The 23,662-nt window shown below is 44.0% G+C and overlaps 1 protein-coding gene across 21 annotated transcripts in view; it reads right to left on the bottom strand.

The window, feature by feature from the left end:
- RBFOX2 (RNA binding fox-1 homolog 2) overlaps positions 1-23,662 on the bottom strand; it is a 175,623-nt gene that overhangs the window by 39,776 nt on the left and 112,185 nt on the right. For all 21 annotated transcript variants that reach the window (XR_008463403.1, XR_008463431.1, XR_008463413.1 and 18 more), the window contains 2 exons: positions 22,300-22,524; positions 11,786-11,932 (listed from right to left, as the gene is read on the bottom strand). Coding sequence is in view for 10 of the 21 variants with exons in the window: in XM_054182526.1 (XP_054038501.1) it covers positions 11,786-11,932; positions 22,300-22,524 (372 nt within the window). In the remaining 11 variants the exon portion in view is untranslated. The remainder of the gene's footprint in view (positions 1-11,785; positions 11,933-22,299; positions 22,525-23,662) is intronic.

Raw genomic sequence — 23,662 nt, forward strand, 5'->3', positions numbered from 1 at the left:
TTGAAAGGGTCTGGTGAGCTCCGAGAGGCAAAAGGGAGTAGAAAGCAGCACACCCTGCCCAAGAGCATGATCTGTCCCTGAGAGCTGGCTAGCCTTGCCACACATGCTGAAACGGCCAAGGTCTCAATAAATGCAAGTGCCAAAATTATTTTCAGAGTCTTCAGATTTATCAAAAAAAAAAAATCACCATTTTCTACCTCAGTAGAATCATCGAATGGTTTGGACACCTCCCACCAGACCAAGTGGCTCAAAGCCCCATCCAGCCTGGCCTTGAACACCTACAGGGATGAGGCATCCACAACTTCCCTGGGTAACCTGTTCCAGTGTCTCACCACCCTCACAGCAAAAAACTTCTTCCTGATACCTAATCTAAATCTACTCTCTTCCAGTTTGAAGCCTTTACCCTTCATCCTATCACTACATGCCCTTGTAAAAAGTCCATCTCCAGCTTTCTTGTAGGTCCACTTCAGACACTGGAAGGCCGCTATAAAGTCTCCCCGGAGCCTTCTCTTCTCCAGACTGAACAACCCCAACTCTCTCAAGCCTGTCTTCACAGCAGCAATGCTCCAACCCTTTGATCATCTTTGTTGCCCTCCTCTGGACCTACTCTAACAGGTCCACATCTTTCTTATGCTGAGGACTCCAAAGCTGGACATAGTACTCAAGGTAAGGTCTCACTAAAAGAGAACAAACTGTGCAGCTTCTGGTGCACAATTATGCTGTGCCACCTTTCCCTTTCTCCACACCCAGCTGGGCCCCGATCCTTGGGTATTACTGTCAGCCCTGTTCAGCTGAGCTCACTGCGCAGGTTTTCCACACCAACAGGAAATCCTGTCTTGTGTGTTTAATTTCTTGTGGCTGATGAAATGCTGGCAGTTAATGCTGAATGCAAATAGACTGACTTAGCTAGCTCCATCAGAGGTGGCAGGGCTGCCTCCCCACCCTGGAGATGAAGAAGGTATGTTGTTTCCTAGATGACAGAATTAAGATCACCAAATCCTGTGGCTGCAGCAAGCACATGCTTGACATCTACTGCAACAGGCTACATCTACCCATGCAGATTGCCCCAATCTCTTTTCTGCCTAGGAGTTGTGGGTGTTTGAAGAGGCAGGAGGGAAGGACCTGCTTGCAAGACAAGGAACAGAGACAATGGGGGCTAACCACTGAACTGATGTTAGCCCCTGGTCAGCTGGCGAGGGGTTTCCTGCTCCATGAAATCCCCTAGAAGAAAGCAGCATGGCCGGGAGGCAGGAGGATGTGTGCTGGGCTCTTCAAGGCTCTGCTGCGGCCGTTGCCACAGCTGCTCTGACAGCTCCTAACACCATGGCTCTTGTCCTCACCGCTGCAACGGTTACAGCAGGTCCAGCACTGGAGGCACTTTTTTTCGGGGACTGTGCCAGAATTTTCCCGAAGAATGAAAGCAGGAAAAAAGAACTAGTTCGTTTTACCAGTTTATATCTCCTTCAAAGCTGAATCTAATTTAGTGAAACATAAAAAGGCACTTTGTTCTCTGATGGTGCTTCCCCTACCAAATGTCAAAAGCCTACTGAAAACAATGGAAGTTTTAAGAGCTCCTTAGCGAAAGGTCACAATTTTTGTATGGAAAATGCTAGGCCATCTAAATACAAGGGTCAACACCAAATGCCCCCATAGTAATTTTTTAAAATCATGTATACAGGCATGTTTGTATTTTTCATCAGGCAGATTGTCTAGCCAAATAAAACAAGATCCATGATTAGGTCATCCATGAAGACTAACGCTCTAATCTCTAACCTTGAAGATATGAATCACTGTTCTTACAGACCTGAGTTGTTCACTCAATGATTACCCAGAACTTCTACTTACAAGCCTGCACAGCAGCAGCAGAAAAAAAAACCTCAGCAGAGTTCACAGCCTCTGAAGAAGTCCCCACATCTCAAATGCTCCCCACCATGACTTTAAAAGCTTACTATATGACCAAGAAGCCAGCATCCCCCATCACATGGCAGGTTGTGCAAGAAGTCTTCTCCATTAACTCATGTACATAAACTCATGTACATGCCATATGATGGAAAGACAATACATACACACACACCTCCAGTCATGCCGTGGCATAGGAGCTAAAGCATCTAGTGCTCCATTCCCTGGCGAGATCTTGTACCAGCTTTTAGTTACTTTTCTGTAAAGCAGGTAAATGAGAATCATCTCTTCTACAAAGGTAGCACGGGCTCTTGGAAATAACAGTTTTAAGAGGCATAAAGATATTAACAGACATCAGCTATGACCAGAACACAATTTTCTTGCTTGAACATCATGTACCTTATCACAGATGCAAGGGCATTGTGCAAGGAAGGGTATATGCATGCTGTGTGTTTCTTTCCACTCAGATGACATGAAGGCAGCAGATTTTTCCAGCAGAGGCCATAACTACATTATATATAATAAATTTGAGCGATCTGGCACCAGAGAGCTTTTGCCTTCCAAGGCACTGACAGTTTAGTAGGGCCCCTCCTGTATGCTCTGTTCCAGCTGGCCCTGCCTCCTCTCCCTGTCTAGAGCTTTCAAAACCAGCTCCAAAACGTGCCAGACAAATAACTTAACCCTAAAGATGCAAACAACAAGGCGAATTTCTCTAGAAATCACGGAACAACAAAAGGTAACGTGAGACACCATTAAACAACCCCACATTCCTACAAGAGAGGTCTATGCCCAACAGCTGTACACTGGTCCTACAAAATTAATGTAGAGATGAGTGCAGTGAACTAGCTAAACGTCAAAGGTGCCAAACAGTCCATTCTCAAAGACGGCTGAAATTCCAAAAAGCCAGGAAACCAACCTTCTATGCAGGAAACCATTTCAGGTCCTCAGGCTTGAAGGGCGTGAGCAAGAGCATTTCATAGGCAGGATAGGTCCATGCTGCAGAGAGAGTCCTTACCCTAGCTCCCAGCTCCATGGGATATACTTTCAGCTGAGAACAGCTGGCTCCATCATAGCGTGTTGTTAGTCAGTGCGTAGTTATGGCACCGTGGGGTCTGACAGAGCTATGCTGCTATCAGTACATGAACTTCCTCACCTAAAGCTGGGTCACATCTCTTCAAAATAGTGGGGCCAACCCTGCTAGAGTCAACCCCGTTCAGCCAAGTGACACCAGTATGCTTTGCTGACAGGAAGACGGAAGCATCAAGCACTACCACTGTTTACCAACTGAACAGACAGTAAACAAGCACCAAGCAGCCCTTATTAGGGTTCACCTTTTACCTAACAAAACACATGTTTTCTAAGAAACCAGACTTTAAAAGGAAGCCACACAAAGAGTACAGATTTCTAACAGGGCTTACAGACCGCAGCTATCCCAGCGAACAAACCGACAAGGAACAAAGTTTCTCAGTCGTTTGTTATCCTCTGACTCACAAATAAAAGATTTTCACACAAAACAGTGAGATGGGGGTGAACGGTACCACAGGGTACTGTTCCAGAGATCTTAACAGCAGGCCAGCTTCCAAATCTACACTTCCAGCTCCTTGTGCCATCCCCAGAGGTGCAACTGCACTGTAACCTGGTACTGCTGCTGCGGAAAAGGTACTTTGACCCATGCGCACAAAAGCAGCATACATTCAAAGCTCAATTTGAGAGGACTGGCACGTGTAGACTGAATCCATATAAACTGGGGTTTTAAAAGATAACTCCATCTAATTTTACCTAGGCCTTTTATGCAAGTAAATCCAGCTACAGCACAGCACTGTTTCACAAATGATGTTCAGACCACTCTCACTGCAAACTCTTCCAGTAACTCATATGGAAACCTAAACAAATCTTACATAAAAGTATGATCCAGCCAACACTGCTTTCCACCAGACGGTCACTACAGAAGTTTCTGTGTCCTGTGGCATCAGCACACAGTTTTGCAGAGCAATAGCTGCTGACAGCTGCAGAGGCGCAAGTACCCCTGCGCAGAAGTACCACGGTCCCCAGCGCAGCCATGCAGACAAAGCAGGACACTCAAGCTGTGCTGAGCACACAAGTCACTTGCAAAAGGTGACTCCAGAAATCACGCTGGTGAAACACATCAGGATAAACAGCAGTGCCTCTTCTAACTCTACCCAAAATCAGATCATAGAATCACTGAGGTTGGAAGGGACCTTTAAAATCATCAAGTCCAACCATTAACCTACCCTGACAAAAACCACTTCTAAACCATGTCCCTAAGTACCACATCTACCCTTTTTTTAAACACCTCCAGGGATGGTGAATCCACCACCTCCCTGGGCAGCCTATTCTAATGTTTAATAACCCTTTCAGTGAAAAAATGTTTCCTAATATCCAATCTAAACCTCCCCTGACATAACTCGAACCTGTTTCCCCTTGTCCTATCGCTTGTCACCAGGGAGAAGAGGTCAGCCCCCATCTCTCTACAACCTCCTTTCAGGTAGTTGTAGGTCTCCCCCTCAGCCTCCTCTTCTCCAGGCTACCCTGTGACAGTGTTGGAGTGCTCTCTCATTGCAGGATGAGCTTGGAAATCAGAATTGTCACAAAGAGGCCACCTTGTATCAGAATGTTTGTGCTCCAATACTGTTACGTGTCATCACTGGCCAGCACTATTTGGACATGAAAGACCTAAAATACATTTTGATACCCACAAGACAGGATTTCCTCCTTCAGATGTCCAACCCACTCAGAAAGCAGTCCCTTTCAGCAGCTTTCCTACCTACTGCTGTACTTCAGGCCTCACTACATCAACACCTGCAGGTCAGAACTTCTTGGTCTACTGTATTATTTATCTACTTAAGGCCTAATGAGTAGTTTTCTGCCATTGCCAATACTTTTGTATCATGAATTACTTGTGTATTTAAGTTTATTCATTGGCAAATACAGACTTAAAATTCTACCAAATTCTTGGTGAGAAAGAGCTGTAGTCTAGCTTGTTATTGTTTTAGCCTCCAACTATAGGCTCATGGAGGTGTTCTGCACTCTTGACATGAGAATGAAGTTAGATGAGAAATTATATCCATTAAGATTTTTTAGGAAGTGCTAAGTGCCAAAATCTCTCCCCAGAGGCCGAGATCTGAAGGCTACAAGAGCTTCCAAAAATAGCTGAGTTCCCAGAGTTGTGTTGCTTGGGTCATACAAAGCACTGGTCTACCACAAACATACACCATAAAGAATCTCACAGTAGAGATATGAATTATGCTTAGAGAAGGAAAAGGATAACATTACCCGCCTTAAAATCCAGTGTTAAAAAAAAAAATAAAGGTAGCTACCATTCTGTCACCTATAATAAATGAAGTTATTAATAACTTCATTAACTGAAAGTTATTAAGTGTGACAGAGTGGTCACCTTTATCTAAAACAGCTATGCATTATTACCCCTTTAGCTGATAATGCACAAAAATCCTTTATCAACTGGGCTGGTTGATGTTCCCCACCAGAAGCAGTTAACGGCCTACAAGTAGTAGACATGGAGCGAGCATGTTGTAAAGAAGGCAATGTCTCCACCTGAAGCCAGAGCCTGAGAAACTTCACACCCTGTAGTGTGTTATCCTCACCTTCATCTACAATCGTCATGAACACAGTCCTTATTTTTACCTTACACTATCTCCTTTTTTAAAAATAGTTGAAGATTCTTGAGCAAAGAGCATTTCACCACAGTAAATTCTGAGATGTCAATTCTGACTCTTCATACTGTTGCTCTCAAAACAGGTAAGAAGGATCTACTGCAGACACACCTGTATGAACTACCAAAACGATCCACATTGCTTGTTTTTGTGGAGGCAATTAATGATTCAGCTTGAGAACAGATGGTTCTTCCTCTTGCAGGCAGTCCAACCCAGCCTCCACCTTCCCCAGGAGACGCTGAAGTCCATCTGACTCTGAAGTCCAGAACTGACCAGAGTATCCCAGTCAATTTTATACTGGAAGGAAAACTGCTTCTTGAAGCCTAAGAGGGAAGGACTGAAGCTATCAGCCATGAGGTACAAGCACAGACATTATCATACCACAAAGCTGAAAGGACTGGAAACACGTGAGGGAAAGACGAGCTTTTCTTCTGCATACATAGTCCAGTAAGGAAGGGGACTGCCTAACAGCAGTTAAGGAGAAAACTACTACCATCATGTCAGAGTTCTTACACGCGCTATCCAAAGAACGTCCCTCAGAAACTGGATAATAAAATCTTGAAGAGTTGCTAACTTGTTTTTAACACTGATGGCAACTCTTCTACTCCCTGGTAAGTTTTCCATTGTTTAAATTAGCCTAAATGACTACGAATTTTCTCTTATTTCAAGGTTAATTGTGTTAAATCTCAGCTTCCAACTGGAAAATCTTATTATGACTGTAAACAAGACCTAAACCCTCTATTAGTAGGTATCATCCATGCATAAGCACCTGTACAGAACAGACTTGTCATCTCCAACCTCTCTTTAATAAGATGAGTAAATCATGTAGCCAACACCGTACAGTTAAAAAGCTACTCGTCTTCCAAGCCCTAGATTTTTTCAAGGTCCTAAATTGATCCGCAAACTGAACAAAATCATGCAGTCATGGTCTTTTCAACTTCAAACATGAGCAAGATAGCATCCCTCTTTCAACCTGATACATGCCCCCTTTGCGTTGTTGAAGCAACTATCTTCAATAATCAATAATACTCTCCCAAATCCGTGTTTTCCAAAGAAAGCTTTCCATCCTACAAGCAGAACTCGGTTCCCACATACTCAGTACTCTGCACTAAGCTGCATCAAACATGTTTTTGTTGGATTTGTTGTCAGTTAACCAGGCATTTCAATCCATTCTCTAACAGTAACCTTATCTTTCTCTTTCCTCCTCCTGAGTTTTTTAACCGCAAACCTTACTGGCAAGGTTTTCATAGTACTGTCTCCATGGGTTGATACAGATACGGAACAGGACTGTGATTGAAACAGATCCCTGGGGAAAATGACACTAGAAACAGTCTTGATCACTGATGTTTCCCTAATAACTACTTTTATTTTTATTATCTATCGTCAGCGAGGTTTTTAATTCCTCTAATGTGTGTTGCAATTATTTAAGTATTCCTTTTCTTAAAAATCGAAATTGGTCATTTGGACAAATTCAATTGGTTGAGCAATGTTCAACTGTATCAGTATTGCTTTATACACTCTTGTCAAAACAGGCAAGACAATATTTGTCTAAAAAGTTGTATATTACCATATACAGAGTCACACTGAATAGACATTAAATGGTTTCTTCAGATTCTAATGTTTTTTAAAACATTCCAAAATTATTTTTATCTTGGATCAACATATGGATAATTAGTTTGTAGCTCTTTGGGCCATCTCTTTCATTTTTTTCAATAGTGAATCCTGGTGGGCAGCATTCCAGCCTTCTGCAACTCCCCTAGCTTACAAGAATTGGCTAAAAATTAACATTAATGAATAAAATAGCTTCTTTCTTTGGCTATTATCTTTGAACATACCTTATCTAGATACGCTGGTTTTTAAATATTAGCAAGCACTGTCTTAGCTTCCTTTGTTATAAATTATATACAAAACCAGGTATGGTACGAATACTTCCTGTTACATCATAAACACAGCAAGCTGGGGGTTTTTGTTGTTTGGGTTTTTTTGTTTTCTTTGTTTGTTTTGTTGGGTTTTTCCCCAAACACACAACTATTTCCTAATTTTATATCGGACCTACACCTAGATCTTTTCTCTTTGCACATAAAAATTGACGCCTTCTCTGAACCTACATCACTGATACCTTCATGATTAGCACATTTCCTTTCTCACCTGCTTCTTTGTTTAAGTTTGCAATTACATTGACTGCCATTTATTTCCTCCTCCTCCTCTTCATCCTCCCAGCTTAATGTGCAGAATGCTTTGTGTTTTATTAACACAGTTTCACTGACTGTGGAATCAGGTCTTTTTGGCCATCAGTATGATTTTGCTGAATACTTTATAGCTTCCATTAACACTTCCCTTTTAAATGTACCTTCCCCGACAGTTATCCTGCCAATTGTTTAAACTCAAAGAAACAGACTCTTCTAAAGCTCCTTACATTACTGCCTGATGCCATATTCTGTTTGCACAAAGTAAATACAGACAAATAACAATCACTGGTACCTAGGCAACTGTGGGATTTCAGGTCAGCTATTAACTCTTCTTTATCTGCTTGAACAAGGTCAACTATTGATTTATTCCACAGTGGGTGCAGAGCTGTGTGCATTAAAAAAAATGACCTATTCCTTCTAGAAGCTTTCTGGAAGTCTTTTTATTGGCATCATGAAATGTCAAGTAAATATTACCTGTTTTAAGCAGCCTATTTTATTTGCCTCCCTATAAGAAGCATATACATAAGGAAATGTTTGTTCCATTCCTGAGGATCTCTCACAGACCTGTTAGAAACACATAATAGATGAGAGGTGGTCGGAAACCTGAATAACTTGAATTTGTCAGGAAATCCTTATGTCTGCAGCTCTCACAAATCGTGATGTTTTAGAAAACGTTATGTAATATCCATTTAATCACACACAGGACAACATGTCTGAAGTCCACCTCTACTCAAATCTGGATGAAAGCATTAGCTAATGTTCTGTGCCCCAGGACTGGGCTGACCTCTCGCATGCTGTTCCATCCTCAGGGGACTTCTTCACCCCCTTCCCTACCATCACATTTATTTCTTCCTCCACGGCTTTGCTGTCTACCCAATTCCTCTCTTTGTACAGTAGCTTGGGAAAATCACTCCAGGCAAGGATTTTGAGTCTCTCAGATATGACGTTGAGGAGATGTGACCTGACACACAGAAGGGAAAGGGAGAAGATGGGGGTTAGAAGCTAGCCACAGCTGAAGACTCAGACTGAGTCCCGTGTAGGAGAAAGGGTAGGTTTCAGTGAGTCACCCAAGGGAAAGCATCCTGATCCTGAAAAAGAAATAGGAGTGAGGAGGATTCAGAGAGAAATGCTCTCCTGCTTGAGGCTCCGAGCATGCCGAGAGAAGCAGCAGTGAGAGAAACTGGGAGATCTGTGAGAACCATCGATTATTTCGTTGGCAAAGCAGCGAAGTTCTCTATTATGGAGAATGGCATATAGGTTTTTTTATGTCCCAAAAGATAAATGCTCTTCTGGTAGGCATACATCTCAGCAAACACAGGGCCAGGTGAACTAACAAAAGGTTTCATAGGGAATATACCGCTTACCCCAGTTAAAATCATATCACTGTGCTTCAAGTCCAGATTATGTTTATAGAAAAAATAAACCAACAACAAATAACTTGGGGAACAGCAGAAACCAACTCACATAGCATATTTCTCCACCTCTTCTATGGGACAACCATTTGGGCCCAAAAAAGGATTGAAAACCTTAATGCAAGCAGTTACGCCGCATTTTCTATAAATCGCTTCTCAGGACAGCAGTTCGTTCACACTGCCTGGGTGTCCTCATGTGCAAAGCAGAGGGAAGAGTCACCAGGACAGGGATGTTCTTGTCATTTCCATTTCATCCACATCCCCCACACCAGCAGCACGGGGAGGAAATGCACCAAGGTGAACGAACATGAAAGCGGCCAGTCGTCGAGCCAAGCACTGGCCTCAAGGGAAGGGGCAGCAGCAACAGGGAACAGTTTATGTAAGCGATGCAGCTCCCAGAAGACGGGAGCAGCAGTAGCACAGAGCAGGACGTGCTAAATACAGATTGTAGCAGGTGGTCCAAGAACTGGCTGTGATTTCAGCAACCGGTTTATCCAAACCGGACGGAACTGCTTACCGCACAGCCCCACAACAGCAAAAAGCAAGCTAAAAAACACAAAAGCAGAACAGGCGACTGAGAAGATTCAGCAATCACAGACTGCCAGGAGATGAGCTGCACCCTGAAAACATTCCCACAGATGTCAAGAGTGTGACAATCTAATGTATGAAAAACAAGGAAACCCGGCCTCTTGCAACAGAATCACAGTATCATATTTTGGCTGGGACCTACCTCCAGAGGTCATTTAGCACAACCCCTGCTCAAAGCAGGCCTAATGCGATCTGGTTGACCAGGCTGGCCCAGTCAAGTCAAATACCTTCAAAGGATGGAGGTTCTACAACCACTCTGGGCAACACATTCCACCATTTAACCATCCTCACAGTAAAAAAAGTATTTTCGATATATCTGATTGACATTTCCCATGCTCTAACTTGTGTTTGTTGTCTCTCATCTCATCATTATACACAATCAAAAAGAATCTGGCTACATCTTTTCTGTATCCTCTGATCAGGTAGTTGCAGACAAAAAAAATATGGTCCCCTCTGCCTTCTCTTCTCAAAGCCGAACAGGCCCAGGTCTCAGACTCTGCTCACATGCCATGTTCTCCGGTCCCCTGACAATCTTAGTGGTGCCCACTGGGCTTGCTCCAGTGTTTCACTTAGATGCCCTGGAGAGCCCAAACTGGACACAGTATTCCAGATGCCGTCTAACAACTGCTGAAGACGTGGGGCATCATTTGCCTGGGCCTGCTGGCTACACTCACTGTCACAGACCAGGATATGGTTGGTGACCTTTGCCGCAAGGGCACACTGCTGCTTGAGTCCAATTTGTCATCCATGAGGACCTCCAAATCTTTTGATGCAGAGCATCTCCCTAGACAACCAGCCGCCAGCCTGTACTGCTGCAGGGGTTAATCCCTCCCAGGTGGACTTGGTGAGTATCTTAAGATTCCTGTCAGACCATTTCTCCAGCCTAGCCAGGTCCCTCTGAATAGCAGCCCTTCCTCCCCCTGCATTTTTACCACTCTTCTCCATTCGGTCTCATCTGCAAAATAGTTTCTTATGGACACAAAAAGCTTCAAGAACAAAGAGCAAAGATCTCTCACAATATATAGGAATTTGGACTCTTGCTGAAGACCATCAGTGAAATTTTTAACATTTCTGCACACTTTGTTCACTTTGTACTGTCCAAGTGATTAACTGATAAGCCCAATTCTGCTCTCATTTATAGCCGTCTAAGCTTGAAGTCCATTAATTTGACACCTTTCCTGACGTGAGTCCTCTGCACTGCATCTTAAACAGGTAGCAACATTTAAAGTCTATTAACTTTATAAATAATGAGAAATATTTCTGAAGACTTTAAAACACGCCATCAACCAAGGATGTTACCATCATATCAACAAGTCAAGGATTCCTGATGATGACCACCTAACTTCACCTGAAGGTTAGGTGATGAAGCATCCAACTCTTATCTCTGTGTCCACATGGATGAGTCACCACCTACACTCATGTGAACAAACTCTTCCTCAAAGAGCTTATAAATTGAGAATGATGAATAGCATACAAAGATTAAGGAAGACAAGCTATTTGGTCAAAAGAAACAGAACGTATATCGTACACAATGTAAAATACCATCTGACTTGCAATAGCTTTTCCACATGCAGTAGCTAGTCGGCCAATTCCTTGCAGCAATTTTTCATCACAGAATTGGATCATGAGGAAAGACATAAATATTTCAACAAGTTTCTAAGCAACTGAAAAACAGCACTTTGCAAGGGATATATTAAGTCTGTGTTTAAGCCTAGTCTTTACTGGGAAATAAGGTCAAGTTCTGATTTTTGGTGGGTTGTTTTTTTTTCCAAACCAATTGTTAGGTTACACTCAACATCTTGATATGAACAACACAATTATAATTCTCGTATGTATTTACCAGCTGAGGTAAACACTACTAATTGTCCTAGTCCTGCAAATATTTTAGAGCGTACTAACTAAATTGAGAGGAAAGGACTTTCCTTCACGTGAATACACTAGCACCGCATGTACCAGCTGTGGGAAAAGAGAATCTGACATGCCATAAAAGGTGCTGGTAACTTACCCCAAACATCTGCCGAAGGTCAGGATCTCGAAAGCGGAAGGGAATGTTAGACACATGAAGTCGTTTTGGAGTGGATTTGCTCTCGGTATTCTCACTGCTCTGTGTCTGTGATTGCTGTCCATCTGTCTGTGCCCCTCCTTCTGTCTGCTGAAATCAGAAAGACAAAAGTGTGTGCATTAATAGAAACCACACAAATTCCTTTCACATGCTTTATCTATCTCTTTTTAGGTATTAGTACTACACTTGCGATTGTGGTATCTGAGCACTTGACAATTATTTTGATAAAGCCAGTAATGCTTAATAATTGATCTATTGTTCTTCCCCTCCCTTTCCATGAGTAAACAGTAATGAGATCTCAGCCTCCCTCCCCTCAAATCACCTTTTAGCTTAGTGAATTTGCCTTTGGTTTTTCTAAATTGCTTCTCTCTTTTCCCCTGTTCTTCCTCACTTCAGCTGCCACCATATGAAAGCTCTAATGAAGAGGCGGATCTTTCATATCCTGAAGCTGGGAGGTAGTACCGCCACTCTCATCTCATGTGGCAGGATGTTCATGCAATCATCAAAATCCCACAGCTGAAGTGCCAGCTCTTCACCAGGCCAATACCAGAAATGCATCCCCAGGCAAAACGGCATCTGCTCTGTCAAGCTCCCTTCGGAGAAACATTACCCCAACAGAAGATCTATAATTAAATGGTAAAATCCATATACGAACAGCTTACAGACGTCTTTGATCAACTTTTCTCATACATTTAAAAGTCAGCCCAGGGACAGGAAGCAGTCATTACCGCTGCAGGATTTATCAAAACTCTAAGTGCTACTTCCGGCTACCAATTCCACAGCTAAACCAAGGGAATTTGTTTCCGCATTCCCAAGCACTGACTGGTACAGCAAAGCCAGGTCAAGGGGTGGGCAGGGGTACTTGTGCACAGAGAAAGTACAGCAAGAAGGCAGAGGAGTAAGGGAAACCAGTGTACGAGAGGAGAGACCTACGGCTTGATAAGAAAACGGTATTTTTCCCACTTTAGTCAGAAAAATGACCTCAAAAACTCATGAGCTACATATCAAAGTAGACTACAGTTTGATTGGTTTTATTGCTCTGTCCCTTTCCAAGGGAAGCGCTGACAGATCAAGGCATTCAAAAAGCACCCACTCACTCCCTCCACCTCTGCTGCTGCTTGCCTCAGCCTCCTAGGAGTCATGCTTTGACCACCTCTGTGACGCACTTTTAAGTGTCATTTCATTTCTTTAGATGTCAACCTGACTTCTTCCTCAACCCATCAGGTGAAAAGAAGTTCTGCAAGAAGCCAAGGACTGTGTAATTGCTAGAGTCAGACTTTTTAGGCACAGGCCTTAAACTAATGATTTAGGAATAAGGGTTTTTTCATTGTTTTGGGCCTTTTTTCCCCCCCCTGTTTTGAATACACAATTTGTGTACCAAACCGGAAAGAAATCTCAGGGGAGTTGCCCACACTGACTTCCCAACCGCTGACTGGACTCACTAGACTGCTCTGCGCATCATTCAGTATACAACACTTCATGAATATTTGGAAAGAAACGTCTCTCCACAGATTAACTAAACTGGCGACATTAAGAGAGCTTCTTCTGACCAGCAACATCTCCCCACAGACATGACCTTGAACTTGTATATTCGTCATAAAGCACTAATAAGAGCAAGCAAACAGTAAGCACTGGGGTCTTGCCATGCTGAGTAAAGCACTGGCAGCTTTCCTTCTTTTTTTAGTAGGGCTGCGCAGGCAGCACAAAACACATTTGATCTGGTTAATATAAATAAAGCTGCGATAGGAAGAATGGAGATACTGCCCTACAAGTATCTCTACCCTCCAGAGCTGCGCAAGTCTCAGGAGAAGCCTAACAGGATGAAGCATTTTTATTTAGCTAAGTCTCATCCATCCCCCAAACATCAAATTTTTAAGAACCACTGAAACTTCTATTTGATCGTATCTAAAAAGATGCCTCCCCCTCTCCAAGTTCCTCCTCTTCTCCTATCCTCACCTTTATGACAAAATCCATCTCCAACCATACAGAGAGTGCACCCTAGGGGAAGAATCAATGCATCTGGCTTATGATTAAATCACACTATGCTATTTGGTGGTTTTATTTTTATGACTCCATCAGAGTCCTTTGCTCCTCAGGGCAAATCTGTCCAAGAACAAAACACAGGGGTTGCCCATCCATCACCACCGCACACAACGCCTGCAAGTGAGTGCTCCAAAATAACTCCCCAAAATCATCAACGCTCTTGCTAAAAGGGTTCTCTACAATCCATTTTGGAGCCCTGCTACTGCAATTTGCCAAATCTCATGTTTTCTATGGCTTCGCGTGGAACTGGCAATTGGGTGAACACTCATGCACACAGGTGCATCTTCAAACACACACACACTAATGCATCTTCTGCAGTGTGAATGAGGAGAGGTACAGATTCTGAACCGTGACAACAAAAATGGGTTAGTCTTTAAACTCAAATTTAGGTTGAACAGGATTGGATCTGCTGCTTCCACAGGAGAAGAAGCCAGGAGGTCGTTTGCACTCCTCTCCCATCCATTTGTTCGCAGGCAGAGGGCAGAACTCCTTTCTTACCAAGGGTGCGACGTATCATGTACAGTGGCCTGCTCAAAAACACTCACAGCTGCTCCTGCATATGGCAGAGAGCTGCCGCCACACAGGAGTCATTTTGCAGCACGTGTGATACGTACACTAAGAGAAAGGCTTCAAAGAGGAGAAACCATAGAAGGAACAGGGGATCTCGGTCCACTCTTACCTTTCTGACTACATTAAGAATCCCCAAACACTTTTCAGGCTTTCACATATCCTTATTTTTCAGCAGTAGTTTAACATTAAATACCTTTTCTCTCTGGATGCTGTAGCTCCCTCATTTCTATCATCCATGGCCCTGAGGTGAGATTTGAACTTTCAGCCACTATAACATTAGTTCAATACATTTGTCTACTGCCACACATTCAGCTACAACACAAATGAAAGAAATAGTCTCCTCAGATCTTGCCTCTTTTTTTTTTTCCCCCCCTCTTCTTTTATAGTTATTCCTTGTCTTAATTCATTAGGAAGGAGATGAAAGGAAGGGCCTGGAGCCTGTTCTCAGGCAGCACATAATGGAGACTGGCAACAGCACTACCCTGACCAAGTTAGATGATAAAAGCCCGCATTTCACCGAGTGCCCACTCCAACCCTGACTCCCTTCCCCACACCGAGTTCAGCACGTCAACACTTCACAGCAAAGAATTGGCCCTCTCCCTTCGCTACAGACAGCAATTCAGCTCAGAGGGGAGCTAATACGTGTTCCCTAGGTCTCAATGCCTGTCATCAGGCAACACAGAGACACGCTGCGGCAAAGATCCTGCATTTGAAAGCAGTATTGGATCTACCTTACCTACTCAGCATAGTCTGCGTAACATACACTTACGGAGGTGGTAATGTCATTCAGGCCTGCACACGCAAGCTTTGAGCTCCACTCAAGGTCACTGAGAAATGCATCAGAGTTCAGAACACGTGCAACATGTGCTTCACTTTTAACTATTTGCTGCCTGTGTCCCCATGCCAGCTCCTCCCTTACACCCACCAGCACTAAGGACACCCTAAGCAAGAAAAGGCAAATGGAAAGAGAAGCATGGATGTATACATGTGCATGTATGCATGTAAAAGGGGAGAGGGACACCTAGTAACGCGTGGGTGTTCTGAAAGGTATGGGGGCAGCTCTACAACCGTCTTCCTACCTCTCGACTAGACTTTTCTGTCTTAAAGCAGCTGGTGAACAAGCGATTGCCGAAGATTTCTCATGGGCAGGAGGGAGGCTGGAGCTCCAGCACCACCTGAGCTCTGAGCAGATCTCCATCTGCATGGCCAGACAGAGGGCTACCTCCCCAACGAGCCAGACAAACACCAATGCGACAGGCCAGCACAGGGACTATTAATACCCAGCACATTTTGTTTCCGTCTCCTACTTGCTTCTAGAACTGGAACCACTTCAGGTCCAAGTTATAGAAAAGCAAAAAACAACCCCCCGTCCTCTCTCTCAGGAAGCAGGCGGTCCAAAATGTTGTGAATCATAATGAGGAGGTTAAGAGCCATAAATCACTGCAAAGAAAATATTTACAAAATACAAACTGTAACTAATAACTATATTTAAAAGGGGACTTGGGTGGCTTACAAAAGCTGGAAGACAGACTGTGCTCACTCCGCTTGTTTGGATCAAGTGCTTGAGGATCTGTGTGGAGGCAAGGACTGTAAGCTATGACTGGCAGAAGGCAATCTCCTCCCTGCAAAGGAGAGTGCAGATAATGTGGGAAGACCTCTGCAACTTCTCATGAAGAACCCGCATCAAAAGGACCTGTCACCCAACAATTAATCGATATCCACTGAGCAAGTCTGGCAGAAAAACGAGGGAAGAATTAGGCACTAGACACAAAACCGGCGTCCTGCCCCACCACACTCTACCAGATAAGGAGTGAGGTCCTACACATCCAACAGCAAAGGGCATGGGAATTTCTGGTTCTTAGACTACACTTGTTTAGCAGACAGAAGACTGCAGGGCTAATGACCACCTTTCAACAGCAATAAATATAATTTTAAAATTATATCCATGTACTTGATTTTTCAGAGATGCCAGCAGTGTTATATTGAAAAAAAAAAACCACTGGACTACACTACAGGCACAATTAACAACATGCCCAAGTACTTTGTATGCCAAAACCCAGACCAAAAAAAAAAAAAATCACTAAGGACGTACAAAATAACTTCTGCTAAGCTTTTAACTATTTTCAATATAGTCTCATTAATTCAGGGCATATTTTTTCTGATTGTTAGTTACCTGTTTTCAGACACGCTGAAGCTTAAGTCATTTTGTTCACTTTCCTCATTAAATAAAGATACACCCCACCTGAAGTCAGAATACAAATCTGACATAGGAAAGCACATAGGAAGCTTTGCTACCTATCCTGCATAATGAAGACATCTCTGATGTGTCAGGCAACATTTCCCATGTAGTGATGTTTAAAATTACTTTGTTTCTCTGAGCAGTATTTTTTCCTAGGATTCTTTGGTGGTTTTTTCTTCTTTTTTTTTAATTTTTCTTTTAATGAAGTGGTGAAATAAAGCCCCCTAAAAGGTCTGCTCCGCCGGTCACAATGCCAAACCCTTTGTGAGCAGTTCCAGCGCATTCCTCACAAAACAAGGATGCCCTGACAAGTTGAAGGAGGTCACAAGACTTCCTGAACTAGTGGTCACCCCCGGACCATTCCATTGACAGTGGTAGAACGGCAGTCACACAGTGACAGACTAACGTCTGCCCAGGACACTGTCCTCTTTTTGACAGCAGCCAAATAGAGCATCTGTGGAAGAACATAAGAACAGGACAAATAGGACAACCATGATGTTTCTCCAGCAGAGTCTCCCAGCCTCCAGCAAACTGAGCCAGTTCACAACTTTGTAGCCGTTTCACTGGCCATGATATCACCCATGAAACGGTCTTAATGAGTTTTTTTGAGCCTGTTTATACTCCAAACTTCCAAAGAACCCCATGGACAAGAGTTGCATACCTAAATTCTTCATCATATGGAAAAAACAAGAAACAAACCCCTGTTTTTTTCAATATGTGCCACCTGATTATTTCCTGCGTGCATCCTAGTAAGTGAATGGGAAAGTTCCCTGGTTTATTTCCCATACCATTCAAAATTCTATGTACTTGTCATATGCCTTCATTCCTGTCAGCTCTTTTCATAAGTGAAGATTTCATTTCTTCTCATAAAGAATGTGCTACAACCCTTTCATCATCACTATTATCCCTCCCTGTACTACTTCTAGATATGCTATAACCTTTGAGAGATATGCAGAAGTACTGCAGCTGTATACTCCAACATAATGATATTTGCTGATTTATTTCCTATTTCTCTTTCAAAATAAATTTTTAAATCTGCCTCGCTAGACACAAGCCTGCAAGTACTGACAATAATCTGCCTCATACTCAAAATAATAAAATAATCTGCCTCATACTCAAAGCAAATTCCTGATGTTAAATGTCAGAGTTTGCTACCACAAAACAGCAATTTCTGAGCTGAGGTGGCCAAACAATCAGCAGCTAGCTACTCGTTTGAAGCTAGCTCTTCCTCGTGTCTACCTGCTCAGCAGTATCAAGAGATAAGTGAGGATATTCATTAAACATATTCCTCACCGGAAATACCTCACATGAGCAATTGCTTTAATTACTAAAGTGATGAAAAATAATTACAGAGGAAAATTCTGCAATCGCAGACTAGGCAAGAAATACCCAAGGGAAAGTCATCATTATAACATCATCCACGTGTTACAAAGTCAGTTAAGGAACCCTTGGTGCTGTTGGCTCCCTTCTTTCCAAACCCTTGCTGGATGTATGGGGCACAGCCAGATGATCAAGCAGCTTCCCTGTCTTGCTTCTCAACAGGATACATAGGGGTGCCCGACCACAGACGTGCCTCCTTTAAGAAATCAGAAAGTCAATAAATATCCCTTTATGGTATAGCAGGTGAGTTAAATATGTTTCAGGATGGCACATCAAGAAGCCAAGAGACACAATGCTCTGTAATTAAATAATGCTTTATATTGGTTCATGACAACGTAACACCAAGGGAACAGCACCTGCCATTTTCATGCAAAGTAATTTACATAAACTCATTCCTCTACTTCTGTACCTCCAGCTGCATTCCGTAATTTATACAGACATACAAATTCTTCCCTCTGACATTAACAAGAGAAATGAGTTGAATAATCAGCTCACAGTATTAAGTGCATTGCATTTACTATCAAGCAAGCTTTTTTAGTTCAGCGGATGATTAATCTCCCTCCGTGGGTAGAGCACCAGGAGATGCAGCGAGCTGACAATTGCTCTCGGCTTCTGGCCATGCACTCCATACACTTACCTTGCAACAACAGCATTTGCTGGATCCCTTCAAGAGCTGCTCTAATTCATTAACCCAGCAAAAGAATTGGACAGCTTTCTGCCAGGTCAGTGAATTAAAATGGCTCACGTAAGGAACGCCAGAGCCAGTAAATACGAGTGGGAGTTTGCGCTTGGAGCCAGATCTCTCCTTCCTGACAGCAGTGAATCTTTAGATCAGCTCAGCTGCCAGAGGTACTGCAGCCATTAATTAGCATCTCCACTTGCAGCTATCTGTGCTGGGTGTCTCCATTAGGGATAAGCGCACTAATGTAAACCAAGAAGGAAGGGGGAAGGGGGAAGAAACCAGGCGACCTAGCACCATAAGAAGTGAAATGCAAAGTGTCAACAGTTTAAGAGACAGGCTGCAACAGGCAGACCGAGTAGGCCAAATATGGTCTGGTACCTCAGTCTATTTATAATCCAGGTCTTTCAGCTGTGCTTTGGGACAGTATCAAGAGAAAGGACAGATGCTTGGAGATGAAGACCGGGAGACCCACATGCTAGGCAAGAAACAAAGCCCCACAGATGAGGCTTGATCCTAAAATAAAAAAAGATTCCAAAATATTAAGCTGTTTGTATTACACCACCTATTGTGCCAATTTCTTTTCCATGTCCTTGCTCCAAGAGCTTTGAATGCTTTCCACCACACTCAGACCTCCAGAACTAAGCTCATCCTTAGTTGATGACACCAACCAGTCATGCCTCTCTGCTCGGGGCTTTTAGACTGCGTAGGAAGGCATGGACTTTGACTCTCAAAGTTTATTTTACTTAAGTTCACTGCTGATGTTTGACCTTATGCTTCCAGATCACTGTCTATTAACTCAGCCCCACTAATCTCAAATCATTTCGTCTGACTTGCCCGCCAGAATCTGCCACGTTTCTATGAAAAGGTACTCCCACCCAGTGTGTTAGGGACCCCACTACAGACCATTACATTGCTGGATAACATCTTACCAATCAGACGAAACTCCCCTTTCCATGAGGGATCTTTATGTCACCCCACATTCTTTGTTACTTTTGCAATTGTCCTAAAGGCTACCAGCCTGAAAAGCAGGAAATCCCCGCGATTTGAGCACACTTTTCGCTATCTTGCTCTGTCCTGCCAACTGGGCCAAGCACAGGCCTTGTTCTTAAAAACAAGGAGAGACCTTATCTGTCTGGCTGAAGGAATTTCTGAATCATCCCATGGAAGCACAGGCTTTAAGTCAGCAGCTAAAAAATCTGCCGGCTGTTTGGTCTGGGGTATCGCCTTCACACACGACAGCAGCTGCGCTTGTCAGTCACAATAATGGGAGGGAAGGATCACATATCACCCGCGACGACTTTTGTTTGAGCAAGACAACAAAATGGTGAAAGGAAAAGATCCCTTAAAGCACAGCAGCCTAGTCCACACGGATTGAATGTGTATGTGAAACTAGTAATAAGCAGTGTATGTGATGGACAAGATGCCTGATGTTAGCTGTAGATGTTCAAGGTGAAATAACCAACCCGTTTTGATATATTTTAACAGCATGCTTTAGCTTGAGTAACTACTGCGCGTTCTTCCTTCCCCCAGTTCCTTCATCATTAATCAGCATACTGAGAAGGAGAAAAGTTACAAGCAATTACATCCCAAAGGCACCCCACAGAATCAAAATAACTTTATACAGAAGGAGCCTTAAACAGAAAGATAAAGGGACACAGAAGATCCAGGACCTTGTGCATGTGAAAGTCTGGCATGTGAAAAGCCCTTGGCTGAGGCGCCTTCCCCCTCCCCCTGGATTTCTTCATGTGCCACCATCTGGGATCCTCTGGGTTTGATCAGTCCCAGCCATGGCAGCAGCAGCAACACGCTCATCTGCACCCTTACCCTTTCCTGGCTAGCTACAGTCTGCAAGCCCAACTCGGCACACTCGGCTCGCACATCTTTAACCACGTCAAATGGTCAGACCAGACGTGCCCACCTGTTCCCAACAGCCAGTACAAGCACTACGTGTTATTCAGCCTGTTTCTCAGATAACCCCTGCCAGTCAGGCTCCCTCCGCAGCCTCCTGGCAACACGGCTGCCTCCCAGCAGTCTCCCAGCAACGCTCCCTCCCGCACAGATGGGCTCCCAGTCCCTCCTCGCAGGCTAGCCAGCCTCCCTGCATGCTGTGGGCTCCCCGGAGCCGGCATTAGTTGATGAAACACAGAGCTCGGCCCTGCAGCGCAGTGGAGATGGCTCCTAATATGGAAGAGGAGCAGGAGGGTTGGCAAGAGCTTACATCCAAGGTCAAGGCTCGCATCATTTCCATTAAAAAGAAATGCTCTTGAGCTCTGGGCAAGGATGGGAAGAGCAAAAATACATGGGGAAAGCCACTGCCCTGTTTTATTCCCCCCGTTTCCAGCTTTCCCATCCAACTGGCAGTGCTCGAGATAGCTATTTGCTGGAGACGGGCAGCCCAGATCTTACTGGTTGGAAGGACATTGGACAATCTGGTACTAAAATGATGACTTGCATTTCTGCACACTGCACCAGCTCTAAGTTTTATTTCCAGCGTGTTCTCATCCACATTCGTGTTCGCTGAGAAAGGCGCCTGAAGTTCCCTTTCCGCACTATGAATGCACTTTAGAGGGTTTGTACTCTTTTTCTTCTTCAAGCTGCTGAAGTCGCGGCATTCTCAGGATGAACTCAAAGATATCTTATCAAAGTCATAACCAGCAGTGTCAACCGTGCAGCCGCTGCCCACTGCAGAAGGGGCACAGGCACACGCCAGGAACCATGCACACTTGAGCTGGCACTATCAGTTCTTCCAATCATTGGCATTGAATTCACTCAGTACTTGCAGGGGAAAAAACAATCTCTACGAGCCAAACACCCAACTACAAGTAAAACTGAAAGCATTAACAGATTAAATCCGCCCCTGAGCACCGAAGGCTCTCACCATAAGGCTCTTTATTAGGAAGTTAAGTCTTAACAAGTGGCTTAAGGGGTGGATAAAGCTTTTCCTGGGATAATCTGCCAGCATGTTGCCCAGTGCCAGTTCCAGGCCATGGGAAGAAGAATGCAAAAAATATAAGAAGGTGAAAATCTTCGTCTGGCAAATGGATGCCCAGTAGCTAAGAGGTCCTCTCCTATCTTTGCCCTCTGAAGCTCCCTGCCATCTTCAGAAAGTCAAAGAAAAGTATTTTTCTACTCTGCTAGCTTCCTGAAAGCAAAACCACATTGGGATTACACCTACAATGCATATTCTCACCCTAATCCTTTGTAGTTCCAGAATTTGCCTCCATCACTTTCATTTGAACTGTTCGCCAATTAACACAAGGTAATTAACACTTTTGTAAAGGACTGTCTTCAGACAATGCACCATGATCCCAAGTACTACTGTTCTTTGCAGACACCTATTTACGAGAGGAACACGCACACGGGGAGAAGCAGGAACCTAGTAATGGAAGGTCAGAAGCTCTGTTTTGTTTATAATTCCCTCCTTTTCAGGTCTACCACTGATATTTGCTGTATAATTACGAAACAGTCAGCAACCTAATCAATGGCTGCTTTTTCCCAAAGCACAGTGCTGCTTCCCCTGGCTGTGCACCCTTCTGCACTTACTGCAAGAGATCCGTTCTGCGTGCTGGCCGTGTTCGTGCTCTGCTCTCCATGTGGCTGCGTGCTTCCGTAGAGCGTCAGATTGTGCTCGCTGGTCTGGCCTGCATAGTCCTGAGTGTGTGGCACCCCATACTCTGTGGGAATCCCGTTCTGTGGGGGTGGCGGAAATGGGATTGTGGTGAATGGCTGCACCATTGCATCAGGAGTTGCTGCTGGCTCCTGGTTACCCTGAAGAAAGGGAAAAGGAGAAAATAGCTTTATACTACAGAAGATGGATCAAAACATCAGCCTGTGAAATGACATACACACACGTTCATGTCAATATCCCACCCACCATCACCATAAGATTGCACAGTCTTCTACTCACTATCAAAAAGAGCCTGCCTTGCTCCTCTGAGCCATGACACTGTTTTCCTGTTCTTTTTTGGGCAACTTTTTTGCTACTGGGTGGCATATGTAGAACAAATTATGGGGTTTGCAAATTGCATACCCCTGTAATCTCACACAAGACTTTACGCACAGTAAGGCATTATTTTGGAAGGGGGAAGAGGCATTGAAACACTGGAACAGAGCTGGAAACATAGAAAACCAGGGTCCTTTAAAATGCCTAGAAGTACCATATCTGGGTCCATCTCCTCCAGCCTGATCCTCATGGCTCTGCTCACAAGCAAGCACATAGTGCAGTTCAGAGCACATTCCTCTGTTGCGTTACAGCAAGAGAAAAGAAGTACTCATTTTATAACTGATCTGTGCAGCAGCCCCCTCCTTTGCTCCAGCAGCACTGAGTACAGAGCATGGGTGCTCAGGTACCAGTTGCTGGAATATCCCATTTGCTTTGCGCTAACTGTGCAGAAGACGCCAAAGAGCTGTGAGACCTGAGTTGAGAACACAAGCCTGGAGCATACTCACTCTCTCCCCAGTCCCGAGCATCACTACCATCACACGAGGCATTAATTACCCACTCTTCCCTCAGCTCAGGGTATCCCACGGAGACCCCTATGCTACGACAGTGGACTTTTTAGCAGCTTTTCGCACTGCCTTAGATGTAGTTGACACCAACCAGATGACTCAGAAACAGACAGCTGACCATGCAAAAAATATCCCCAAAAGACAGTAAAAAACCTACCCCACCATGCCCGAAAACCACCTGAAGCAAACATGAAAGCATGCAGCCCTGCAGTCACTGCAGGGATCTCACCGCAGGGGGAGCAGGGAGCTGCATTCAGCCACTTGGGGCGAAGGAGAACAGCCTTGACATTGAAACCCAACCCTGGGAAGCCCAGGCTGCTGCACTGCTCCCACCGCTTCCACTGCCGCAGAAAAAAAAAAAAAAAAAAAAAAAAAATATCCATGGAAAAGATTTATG

This window comes from Rissa tridactyla, chromosome 1 (genome assembly GCF_028500815.1).
Source record: "Rissa tridactyla isolate bRisTri1 chromosome 1, bRisTri1.patW.cur.20221130, whole genome shotgun sequence".
NCBI classification, from domain to species: domain Eukaryota; kingdom Metazoa; phylum Chordata; class Aves; order Charadriiformes; family Laridae; genus Rissa; species Rissa tridactyla.